The sequence below is a fragment of the Natator depressus genome, chromosome 24, assembly GCF_965152275.1.
Source record: "Natator depressus isolate rNatDep1 chromosome 24, rNatDep2.hap1, whole genome shotgun sequence".
Lineage (NCBI taxonomy): Eukaryota > Metazoa > Chordata > Testudines > Cheloniidae > Natator > Natator depressus.
In genome coordinates, this window is record NC_134257.1 from 9488528 (window position 1) to 9501427 (window position 12900).

The 12900-nt window shown below is 45.2% G+C and overlaps 1 protein-coding gene across 2 annotated transcripts in view; it reads right to left on the reverse strand.

Moving 5' to 3' along the window:
* Positions 1-208: 208 nt before the first annotated feature.
* The window catches only part of GABPB2 (GA binding protein transcription factor subunit beta 2), a 33234-nt gene continuing 20542 nt past the window's right edge, over positions 209-12900 (reverse strand). Inside the window, exons 9-10 of one of the 2 annotated variants that reach the window (XM_074938265.1) lie at positions 7766-7892; positions 209-4893 (exon numbers count right to left, since the gene is read on the reverse strand). In XM_074938265.1, the coding sequence (XP_074794366.1) occupies positions 4769-4893; positions 7766-7892 (252 nt within the window). In that variant the 3' untranslated portion in view covers positions 209-4768. Of the gene's footprint in view, positions 6667-7765; positions 7893-12900 lie in introns of both variants that reach the window. The other variant, XM_074938268.1, reaches the window with a different exon arrangement.

The window sequence follows — 12900 nt, forward strand, 5'->3', positions numbered from 1 at the left end:
TGTGGCACCTTAGAGACTAACAAATTTATTTGAGCATAAGCTTTTGAGCTACAGCTCACTTCATCGGATGCATTCAGTGGAAAATACAGTGGGGAGATTTATATACATAGAGAACATGAAACAATGGGTATTACCACACACACTGTAACGAGACTGATCACTTCAGGTGAGCTATTACCAGCGGGGGGGGGGGGGGGGGTAGGTACCTTTTGTAGCGATAATCAAGGTGGGCCATTTCCAGCAGTTGACAAGAATGTCTGAGGAACGGTGGGGGGTGGAATAAACATGGGGAAATATAGTTTTACTTTGTGTAATAACCCATCCACTCCCAGTCTTTATTCAAGCCTAAGTTAATTGTATCCACTTTGCAAATTAATTCCAATTCAGCAGTCTCTCCTTGGAGTCTGTATTTGAAGTTTTTTTTGGTCGAAGAATTGGAACTTTTAGGTCTGTAATCGAGTGACCAAAGAGATTGAAGTGTTCTCCAACTGGTTTTTGAATGCTATAATTCTTGACATCTGATTTATGTCCATTTATTCTTTTACGTAGAGACTGTCCAGTTTGGCCAATGGACATGGCAGAGGGGCATTGCTGGCACATGATGGCATATATCACATTGGTAGATGTGCAAGTGAACGAGCCTCAGAGTGTGGCTGATGTGATTAGGCCTTATGATGGTGTCCCCTGAATAGATATGTGGACACAGTTGGCAACGGGTTTTGTCGTAAGGAGAGGTTCCTGGTTAGTGGTTCTGTTGTGTGGTTGCTGGTGAGTATTTGCTTCAGGTTGGGGGGCTGTCTGTAAGCGAGGACTGGCCTGTCTCCCAAGATCTGTGAGAGTGATGGGTCGTCCTTCAGGATAGGTTGTAGATCCTTGATGATGCGTTGGAGAGGTTTTAGTTGGGGGCTGAAGGTGATGGCTAGGGGCGTTCTGTTATTTTCTTTGTTGGGCCTGTCCTGTAGTAGGTGACTTCTGGGAACTCTTCTGGCTCTATCAATCTGTTTCTTCACTTCAGCAGGTGGGTATTGTAGTTGTAAGAATGCTTGATAGAGATCTTGTAGGTGTTTGTCTTTGTCTGAGGGGTTGGAGCAAATGCGGTTGTATCGTAGAGCTTGGCTGTAGACAATGGATCGTGTGGTGTGGTCTGGATGAAAGCTGGGAGGCATGTAGGTAGGCATAGTGGTCAGTAGGTTTCCAGTATAGGGTGGTGTTTATGTGACCATCGCTTATTAGCACCATAGTGTCCAGGAAGTGGATCTCTTGTGTGGACTGGTCCAGGCTGAGGGTGATGGTGGGATGGAAATTGTTGAAATCATGCTGGAATTCCTCAAGGGCTTCTTTTCCATGAGTCCAGATGATGAAGATGTCATCAGTGTAACGCAAGTAGAGTAGGAGCATTAGGGGAAGAGAGCTGAGGAAGCGTTGTTCTAAGTCAGCCATAAAAATGTTGGCATACTGTGGGGCCATGCGGGTACCTATAGCGGTGCCACTGATTTGAAGGTATACATTGTCCCCAAATGTGAAATAGTTATGGGTGAGGACAAAGTCACAAAGTTCAGCCACCAGGTTTGCTGTGACATTATCGGGAGAGCACATGACAGCCTGGCCGTCCAGGGCCTGGCAGATACTTGCTTGTGCTATCCTGTAACCAGCCTGCTGGGGAGGCACAGAAAAGTGGGGTAGGGACTTTGGCCCTAGGGCGCACATAATGTCAGAGCAAGGGGTGGAACTCCAGTGTCCTGACTCCTAACCCTTCGACTCCCCTCCCCGAGCCGTGGGGAGCACCCAGGAGCCCTGCCTCCCAAGCCCCCCGACTAACCACTAGCTCTGAGAGGATGCCTAGTGGTTAGAGCAGCAGGGGAGGGAGTCAGGATCTTATTCCCATCTCTGGGACAGGCGTGGAGGTGTGGGAACAGAACCCAGGAATCCTGACTGTCAACGCCCCTTCCACTCCACTCACCAGTAGTCACCTGTTCCCTCCACCTAACTCCCCAATAACTGGCTTCTCTCCTATTAGCTTCATTCCTACTTTGCTGGAGCTTCTTACCCTCAGAACACTTGACAGACTCCCCTGGCAGGCGGGATGGAGCACAGACCTAACGACATTTCCCCGCGGATCCCCGCTGGGGTTAGGTGAGATTGGGTCTAAACACACCCCAAACAACCTTTCCCCAACCCTTCTACGCCCAAACCAAGCCCACGGCCCAGGCTGTCGGCGTGGAAAGACGAGATGATGCTAAAGGCTGAGATAAACAGCAGAGCACAAGCAAGGGCCCTGCATTAAATTGCTTGTCTCCCCCGTCCGCCTCCCCACAGTGCTTTACACCCGCCAACAAAATAGCACCAAAGAACGATAGAGCCCCATTGCCTTCTCGGTCATGACGCTTTTGGATCTCATTTTACTTACTAATTTTCAGTCCCCTTTAGAGACCGGTTACTCGGAAATGTCCACGGACCTTACATTTCCATGTAGCCCTTGTCTCCAGCGGGGTGTGTGGGTGGGTGTCTGTAATATGTAGCTACAGGCTATTGTCAAAGGAAGCTGAGGGAGACAGGTGCCTCAAACCCCCTGAATTGCCCTTCGAGTTGGGTGCCTAACTACCTTAGCTCTTTTACTCTCAGTCACAGAGGGGTGTGCTAGCGTATCGCGTGCGTGCAACAGCTGCGCAGAAAGCGCGTCTGGGTGTGGGAGACGGGCATTGTTCTATATCAGGGGATAATGGCTTATGCCCAGAAGATAACGGGGTGGTTTTTTTTTTAATACAGTTTAAGGCCACAAACCGAAGTAAAATCACCTCCCCACTGTATTTGCCACTGCATACATATGATGAAGTGGGCTGTAGCCCATGAAAGCTTATGCCCAGATAAATTTGCTAGTCTCTAAGGTGCCACAAGGACTCCTCATTCTTTTTCCCTACCTCCGCTCATTCCTCCCATTTATACATCCAAGGATCGCATCAGCCTTTTACCCCAGCATGACACCAAGAGCACATGGCCAGAGCTTGTCCACTGCGCCCCCTAGATCCTGTTCACAGTCTCTGCTTTCCAGCACACTGCCCCCCACTCTGTAGGCATGGCCAGCCTTCCTTGATCCTCAGTGGATACCTTTGCATGTGGCTGTATTAAAACAGTTCGGTGGAAAGAACCCAGCTTACCAAGCGATCCAGATCGTGCCGTGTGACTGCTCTGGATGCACTAGTATCCACCGCTCCATCAATCTTTAGGTCATGTGCAAATTTTACCAGCAGTGATTTTATATTTACTTCCAGATCATTGATGAATAACCTAGTGCAGATTCCTGCTGAACCCCCTCCAGGTGATGAAGATTGCCCATTGACAACTACTTGGAGATCTGTCAGTTACCCAGTTCTTAATCCATTGAACTTTTGCCTGATTTAGACTGCATGGGGCTCATTTCATAATCAGAATGCGGTGCTGTACTAAGTCAAACACCTTACAAAAGTCTGTCTGTTACATCTATGCAGTTAGCTGTAGCAGCCAAACAGGTATGCTCCTCAAAAGATGAAATCAGGTCTGTTTGGCATGACCTATTCTCCATAAAACCATGCTGAAGAGTATTAATTGTGCTGCTATCCTCTAACAGGGGATCAGTTGAATCCTGTATCAACTTTTCCATTATTTTGCCAGGACTGAAGTGAAGCTAACCAACTGGCCTACCCGGCTCATTCCAAGTAGCACTCTCCCAGTCTTCTGGAATTTCCCCGCTGTTCCAAAATGGATTAAAAATTAACAGCAGCGGGCCAAAGAACTCCTCTGAGACCTTAGTGTCTCCTGCTGCCACAAAGGAGGTTGCATGGCCTAGTGGATAGAACAAGGAATCAGGAGACCTGGTTTCTATTCCCAGCTCTGTCATGGGGGGTGGGGGGGCGCGGATATCTTGGGTAAGCCACTTTCCCTGTGCCGTGCCCCAGTTTCATAGAATCATAGAATATCAGGGTTGGAAGGGACCTCAGGAGGTCATCTAGTCCAACCCCCTGCTCAAAGCAGGACCAATCCCCAACTAAATCATCCCAGCCAGGGCTTTGTCAAGCCTGACCTTAAAAACTTCCAAGGAAGGAGATTCTACCACCTCCCTAGATAACGCATTCCAGTGTTTCACTACCCTCCTAGTGAAAAAGTTTTTCCTAATATCCAACCTATCCAAACAATCCAGTGTTTCCCCATCTGCAAAATAGGGCTAATGATACTGGCCCTCCACGCAAAACGTTTTGCTGCTGAAAGGTGCCAGATAAGAGCTGGGGATTATAATTGAGGGAGTACGGAGGCAACTCTAAATTACCCAGCGGCAGTGGCCATGATGAGCTGTTACCCCCAGTGGGGTGGAAGAAGCCAGGAAACCCCACCGATGCCCCATTTCCTCCCTCCAGCTGCACCTCTGCCCCAGCTGCTGGGCTTGGAGGTAGCAGAAGGGCCATGATGGCTCCCTACACTGCAGCGATCCTTAGAGCTGGGTACAGGGCCACTCCCCACCTATACAGCGCAGAGGAAAAGGTGGGAGCCCCAGTGCCTGGGATGCTTGAAACCAGGCTGAGCAAAGCCCTGGGGGACTAAACTGCCCTGGCTGAGGATGGGGCTGCTTAGTGCCCTGGGGATCTATCAGTGAGAAGGTACTTTCTGATTGCAGGCCCAGTAAGTAGCCAGTGACGACCCTCCAGGCCCGTCGCTCCTCACCATGGCAGAGGACGACCTCAGCAGCACCCTGTCCGTGCCGGGAGCTGCCCAGCCCATTCCGACCCCATCCCTGACCTTAGAGCAGAAGGCAGCCGTTATCTTTGTCTTCTTTCTCTTCATCTTCCTGGGTCTTTTGATTGTCCGCTGCTTCCGGATCCTGCTGGACCCATACCGGAGCATGCCCTCCTCCATCTGGACAGACTACATGGAGAAAGACACTTCCGATTACCGCCTCCCCTGAGCACGAGCCTGGGGCTGCAGGGGGGCTCTTAACAAACGGAGAGCATGGATTCCCATGACCCAGGAGGCCCGGCCTGCATAGCTTGCCAGGACTCTCGCTTTCAAGGCAACGTGCTACCTGCACATAGGAACATATCCTGGTGGTGGCTGCCCTGAGGTCAAAGCAAGCCCTTAGGCATGTGCTACTGGCTGGAAGGATGTAACCACAGGCACTGACCATCAGCCCTCTGACTGCTCATGCAACCCCCAGTCAAGTCCCACTAGGGAAGAAGGGAAGCTTTGTCCTTCTGTGAGGACAACACATGGCGCCCGAACTCTAGCCCCCATCTGGGTTACACCGGGCACGATGCTCTCCTTGGCTTCTCCTTCCCATTGCCGGCTGTGATGGCACTCGTTCTCGCAGCTCTGAGGTGGACTGAGGGATGCAGTCTGTACACCTGTAGAGTCTCGCTGGCCCATGCAAGGTTAGGGAGGGACCTGAGAATGGCCAACACTCCTGCGTCTAGAAAGGGAGAAAATCTGGATGGGGTAGTTGGCCAGTTAGCAAGAAGTCACATAGTCATCCCACATGAGGAGTCAGCCGGTGGTGTTGAACCTAATCCAATTAAGGCACATTCTATCCTACAACCTCTGTCTTTGTGCAAGAATCACAGGGATGGGGATGATGAAATGGGATAAGAATCAACAAGTCAGACCAGGCAGCGGTTTCCAGATTTGATTACCCTGGTACCTACTGAGGTCACCAAGGTCTAGAGATCTAGGGACTTACATCTCCTCACAAGTCTCTGAGCAACTCTGATAATAGCTCCCTTCACTAATGAGCAACACTTGTCTTCACATTGTAACTTGACAATTAACTCCCAGGTGGTCCACAAAGTACTATCAAAGGCGATAACTTCTGTTCTGTCCACAGGTTGGACGTATGCTGCACAGATAGGAGTAGCTGTGGCTTGGTTTTCCTCCCCAGCCACGTTAAACTCTTGGGTGGTCACCTTTGCTCTTCCAACTATTCACGGTGAAATGTCGGGGCAAGTTTTTTATGTTTATTGACTACAGTTACAAATCTGACATGGCCGTTCTTTGTTTTGATGGTTTAATTTTTCTTTTTTTTTTTTTTAAATCTGAAACCAAAAGTCAAATCTAGATGCTTAACCCCCCCCCCCCCCAAAAGGAGTGGTTTAGCAATAAAGTCCTGGTTGTTCTAAAGCTGCCCCAAGTTCTTGGTTTCTAAACAACACATTTCAGCTACCTTCCGCCAAGGCTCTCCAAAGGGCTTTACCACGGTGATGTGTTATTTCACAGATGGGGAAGCACAGACACAGATTGAAAGTGATGTGCCCAAGGTCATGCGATGAGAGAGCACCCTGGTCTTTGAACCTAGATTTCCTACATCCCAATTCTGGGTTTACACATTATATACCGTGGAGGGTAAAAGAAGGAAAGATGTTTTTCATAACTTGTGCTCCCAGTTATACAGGAGCAGCTAACATCCATGTGTGAGTACAGGGGTCCAATTGCAGGGCTGGGGCCTTCTGCTGGCTAGCTGAATCATTGGTTGGTAGCAATACGTTTTTGCTTGCATTGCATTTCCAGAAACCACTCAGCTCTGAGGAGCAGTGTCTGAATATTTGTGTGTGATTTCTTCGCCTTGAGTCAATCATTTTCCCCAACTGCTTTTTAGCACATTGGTGGGCAACATTTGAAATCCTTTTACAGTGTGAATCTCAGTAGGCCCTGGAAAACAAACATCTCTTTAGCTACAGAAAATAGCACAGTCCAAGCTGGATTTCTTTGTGGTGCTAAACGCTCATGATTGTTGAGGTTTTTCTTAAAAGCCCCAGCTTCTGGAGTCAGGTGATTATGTGGGAATCTCAGCTTTAATTTTTTACATATATATTTTAAAAGGGAAGTTTCTAGCTCTCCTTATTCAAGAGAAATGCTAAAAAAGAATATGAGCCCTAACTACTCAAAAACCACAAGGCAAATAAAAAGCCCCCACCCTGTGTATTTTAAAATCTCATTATTTTAAAGCCAGACAGATGATTTGGGAGGGCCTGACTCCTGGTTCTTGAAAGCTTGGGTTGGAAATGCTGCTGCACCGTTTAGATACAAACCCACGCCTTAGAGGCGAAAGGTTCCCCATCAAATTACCAGTTGCCTGAGCTAGCCAAGATCAATCTTCTTGGAAAAGCACAGTCAACTGCATTAAATGCTGGCACCATTTGTCTCTGTCCAGCGGAACCTGGTCTTCTTTTGAACAGTGGATAATTGTTTCTCTTGTCCCCCGGGACAAAGGGTGGCTCCAGTAGAGCGTGATTCATAGATGTTTAGTCCATGATTGGGGCTTGTAAGGGGTGAGGGATTTGGGGCAGTGTGGACACGCCACAAGAATTTTGGGGCAAATAGGTACAGGAGCGCTATTTACCCCTCCTTTCCAAGATACATGCCAAGGAGCACATGAGTGGATCTGGTTGCAGTAGCACTCCCTGCCCCTTAAACCCAACTGCCAGTGCACCGTTGGGGTGGTCTTGGGCGGGTGGGCAAGTTGACTTCTTAACCCTTTCCCCTCCTGCAGCTGCCCTGACTCCAATGGTGAGGTGAGAAAGGACTTACATTTTCAGTTCTGCCACCCACCCCGCTGCTTCCACTGCAGGGGAGCAGCCCTGACGTTCTAGCTGATCTGCCCCTTAACCGTGGTTCCCCTCCACTGCTGGATCCTACAGCCTGGTCTCCTGGATTCTGGTTGAATGGATGTTTGGACTGCAGAGGAAAGACTGGTTAAGACCAAAATATTAGGAACCATTTCACACGCATTTGGGGTAGGACCTCTTACCATTTGGGACTTCTGGGGTGAGGTTCAATGCCAAGGTAAAGAGAGTCATGCAGGCTGCGGCAGCACCACGCTGGGACAAAGGCAGGTGCTTTACAGTAGCGCTTCTTCTCTTGAGTTTCTCTATCACCTATTGACAAAAGGTATGAAACAATGGTGAGGCTCTGACCTACCTCTCCTCCCTTCCCAACATGAATCAGCTGGGCAGCAGAGGTCTACAGACATACTGTAGCAGGAAGCCAAAAGCCTTTTTGCTTGACGCTGCCTATGCTGGAGGCCAATCCTGGCTATTTTAGTGTTCTGAGCGAGCACTGGTTTCCTTGAAATCTAACCTGTTAACGTACTGATGGAGGGACAGGAAATGCTTAGATCAGCCACCCTGCGCTTTTCATCTTCTGGCAGCAAGCTGCTACTCTTCAGTGGTTTCTCAGGAAAAATAATTATTTTCAGCTGAACATCTAAGCTATTATAAATCAATGTGGCAGCAGAAGCGAAATGGATCATAACTACCCATAAAATGTGAGTTGTTAGTCAATACTTCACTGCAAAAGAGGCAGTACACCTGGAATTTTAAAGATTATTCCTTGTTCTCTCGTTGAGCAGACAGCCTCTCTGAAACCAGACAAATCCAATACTAGGGGCATTCTAACTACAGGTGGCTCCCCAGGGTTTAATCTCTTCTGAGCAAAAACAAATAATCTCCATCAGATCAAAACCATCATTTAAAACATCAGGGACAGGATTTATTTTCTGCGACCTGGATCCATTTGTTAGGAATCAGACATTTAGAAGTGTATGAAAAATGAGATGCACAGAAATCTCTTAACAAAACACACTAGCTGCCACATAGTCTTTCTGTGAAGTCTTTCCTTGCAAGGAGGTTGTGAGGCTGCTGCAGTTATCAGTTGCAGAAAAGCCCAGGGCTCAAGCCTGCTCTCTTGCTACATAGGTGTAAATCTGGGAGTATCTCCTCTAAAGTCAGTGGCTTGACACCTATGTAACAGAACAGAATTCAGCCCTCAGTCTAATACTGAGGTCAAATCACCCATAATCATGCAGAAATCCACATGTAATAAACATATTAATATACTTTGATTTGCAGCCTAAAAGTGCTACAGAAACTGTCTCGAGAGACTCCCTCTCTCCACATGGTACACTGCTACAGTTCAGCTCTGCAGAGACTTTTGGTATAAACAAGAGGGCGTTCTCCATGAAGCAGCTTTGATTTTGTAATTCATTCCCCTCTCCTGCTTTGGTCTCCCAGAGCCCAGATTTGTTGACCTGCTGCAAAAGCCACATTTCCCTGTTCTTTGTCAAGACTGTAGAGGAGAGCGTGGGCTAAGGATTTTAAACATTTGAAGAAATAAATACATTAGATTATTAAGCCTCATGGTACAGCTGTGAGAGATACCAGTTCTATACAAAGCTAAAAACCTCGTCGAAACTTACTGAGCAAATCCATGGGGGAGAAGGGAATAGGGATCAAAACTTGACTCCTACTCTCAAAGGACTGTAGCAGCCTGAGTATTTTGTGGAAGGGTAGATGGTAAAGGGTTGTACTTTCACACTCCAGTGCTGAGTGGAGTGTGAAAGTACAACCCTTTTGTGCATCAGATATGGGCACTAGTTCTGACCCCTCTGACTACTGGGGAGGTAATCTGACAGCATGGCAGAGATACTGCAGAGATTTTTGATCACTTTGTTCCTCTTCAAGAGTCCAAGAGGAATGTGGAGATCTGGGATCGCTTTACTCATTACTAAAATACAGCCACCTCTGGGGTGGAACAGAAAAGCGTTTAACAGCTCACAGCAACACTAAACAGTTTGCTACTGAAAGTTCAGAAATACACTCATAGGGGAAAAAAAGTCCTATGGGATTTTTAATCACAGTACCAAAATGCTGAATAAAATCTCAAATGCAGATACAAATGTTATAGTAACCCATACTGAATGTAAGAAAAAAGGCAAGCATATACATGACTGGCATTTTATTAGGAAACATGGTACAAAAATGTATATATACACACACGTTTAAATTTAACATTTGAAAACATTCTAAATATAAAAAGAATACTTAAGCTTTCTAAAGGCATCCTGTACATAAAGCTATTAAGAATTTTACAATTCTGGGCACTTAAATGCTTAATCACAGTGCTAATTGGATTTGTAATGGAGTTTTTGCAATGAAGTGGCAAATAGCATTCTGCCATACTGATAATAAATATACACACAACCCCTAGGATGTTAAAAATTCTGATCTGATACAGGTAAGGTTACAGAATCTGAGCATTTCTCTCTAGAGAACTGCAAGCCTCAAGATAAGCCAGGGAACACTGGTCAGGCTGTGAAGGTGGCAGAGTAAAGGAAAACTCCAAGAGGTCTTTGTTAAGTGACTGAGGGTACGTCTACACTGCAGTAAAAACCCCACAGCACCAAGTCTCAGAGCCCAGGTCACCTGACTCAGGCTCACAGCTGCAGCATAGATGTTTAGGTTCAGGCTGGAGCTATGCCACATAGTCAGCAATTTTTAGCCCTGCAGCCCGAGCCCAGGAGAGCTGATCTGGGCCAGCCACAGCCACGCAGCAGGTCTTTTATTGCAGTGTAGATGTAACCTAAGGCCTTGTCTACATGGGGAAGTTTCCCAGCATAGCTGCAGTGGAATAACTGGTCTGGTGTAACTCCCTGTGAGGACACTATTCTACAATAAAAATGTGTCCACACAGGGAAGTTATACCAGAACAGCTTTAGTTACTCCCCAATAGGAAATTTCCCATCTGAGTACACAAGAGCTTTTTGGGTGGGCATTTATTATTTAAAATCTAAAGGAATCTAAGAGTTTGGTTAAAGTTTACACAACCTGCTTAATGTTCTTTTCCTCTCCATTGGAGAAGTTTTGCAAAGTTTAAGTCACTGTTTAGAATAATGGAACCCTGATGTAGAAATAGACACGGGGCACAACTCAACTTCTATCCCAATTACAACCAAATCATGTTCACCTCATATGAGGAATGTTAAATGGATGTGAATTAAACTAGATTGCAGGTGAAAACCTAATCCCTACTGTCAGGACTCAGGCAAATCTCATGGATTTTGAAGAGTTTTACCTGAGTAAGGACTGTGTGTGCAGACCCATTGAATTGCTAAATGTTGCGTTTCCATTCTGGGATTCTTTTACTTTAGGGTAACGTTTAGTCACCTAAAAATATCTTAATATAAAAAAGGAGAAACCAATTAAGTTAAAAATAGCAGTTTTGAATCATGTTCATTTGAAACCAGTCAAATTTCTCCTGCCTCTCCCACTCAGAAATGCAAATCCAAAAATAAGACAGAACCTGTACATTGGTCTCTTGAGTTGGAAATTCAGGCAGGTTGTGTGGGAGGATTATGTTCTTTTTTTAATTAAGTGCTATGTACAGATAGCTCCCTTTCTGCACACAGGCTAAGATGAAGGGCTTATTTTAGGCTTTTAAACTTTTTGTAATCCTTTATCGCTCTATTAAAAATCTGTGAGGTTTGGAGGAGATGAGCTAATGCAGGCCTCGATCCTGCAAACACCCAGGCATAATTTCAGTGGGACTATTCACCTGCATAACATCACTCATATGCACAAGGGCTGGCAGGATCTGGGCGTAAGACAAATCTCTACATTTTCCCCCTGTCCCTTATTTAAGAACAACCCATAAAATATCTATGTAGCCTCACCTAGGCTTGCCTTAACCAGAATATAGCACTGCCTCTCTGTTCAAAAGCCAGCGTTCATCATATAACTGCCATGGATAAGGGTGTACAAAAGCTGGAAATTGTGTTTTTGAATGCTGGGCATCTATCATGTGCTGCAGTCTTAATTCAGACATGGTGTGTGAAAACTTCTAAAATATAAACACAAAATGGTGAATTTTTTACACCATACAACATTAAAAGAATACTGTGCTTTTTTCTTTAAAAAAAATTGACTCATTTTTAAATCCCAGCCCCCTCAAACAGTATATTCAGAATTTTTTTTTTAAATAAAAAAAGAGCGAGAGTGCGTGCATGTGAGAGAGAGAGAGGAGGCGTTCTGTTTCCCAGTAGAAGGGTCTTTTAAGCAAAACTGAAACACAGGGGAAACAGTTAAAATGACTATACACAAAGTGCTGTCAAATGCAGACTTTTTTTTTGCCAGCTTTTCAGTTATTGTAATCTTAGGTCTTACAAGTAACTACAGTAGGCACAATTTTCAGGCAAATATAATTTTAAACTTGACAGTGTCCCTTTAAATCTAAACATTTTGTTGAATCAAATTCTCTCTGGATTACCATTGTGATGCAATTTCACAGTGTACAATAAAAAATTTCAGCTCAGACAATTATAACATGTACAGAAAACAAACCAAAGGAAATTAATGTATTTTTCAATTCAGAGGAAACACTGGTTCTGTTTTATAGGATTGACGTATATAGTGACAATGTAAAATAATTAGGAGTCCTGTTTCTTTAACCTTTCATTAATTTAAAAAATCCATTATTAAAGCCTTCCTCAAAACATCTTTTGGAAAAAGATATAAAGTCTTTTATAAATAGTTACACTGCTTATAAATAAATGCACTTTGATACATAAAACCAGTAAGTCCCATGGTAGTTTTTACAATACAAAGAAAGTAGTTTCATAAGTCTTTCCTAAAGCGGTTAGTGAAAACAACCACTAAAATACTGTTAAAACTTAGCCAACTGTTTTAAACAAGAAAAACCACACCACACACACAATTTCTGCTTGGACTGAACTGCCAGGGCATCTCTTTAAATTGCACAATATTTCAGAGAAAAAAAACCAGGAAATGTTTCTGAAATTTATGGACTGTAAAGTTTGAATTGCACTACAATAAGTGACGAAAACACAGCCAAATTCATCTTGGTAACTCCATTGATTTTAGGGGGCTTATAGCAGGGGTGACTCTGGGCCACTATGTTAAAAGAAAGATGAATATTGGACACTTCCTACTTTGGGTATATGCATAAATGGTGCAACCACCCTCCTTATAGGTTATTGCCTTAGAATGGATATATAAAATGTGAGTCAAGATGGCACTGAACTCAGTGTGCTGTGTTACAATACTGACACTGCTGCTATAATGTCTTTCTGCAGGATGGCAGATTACACTC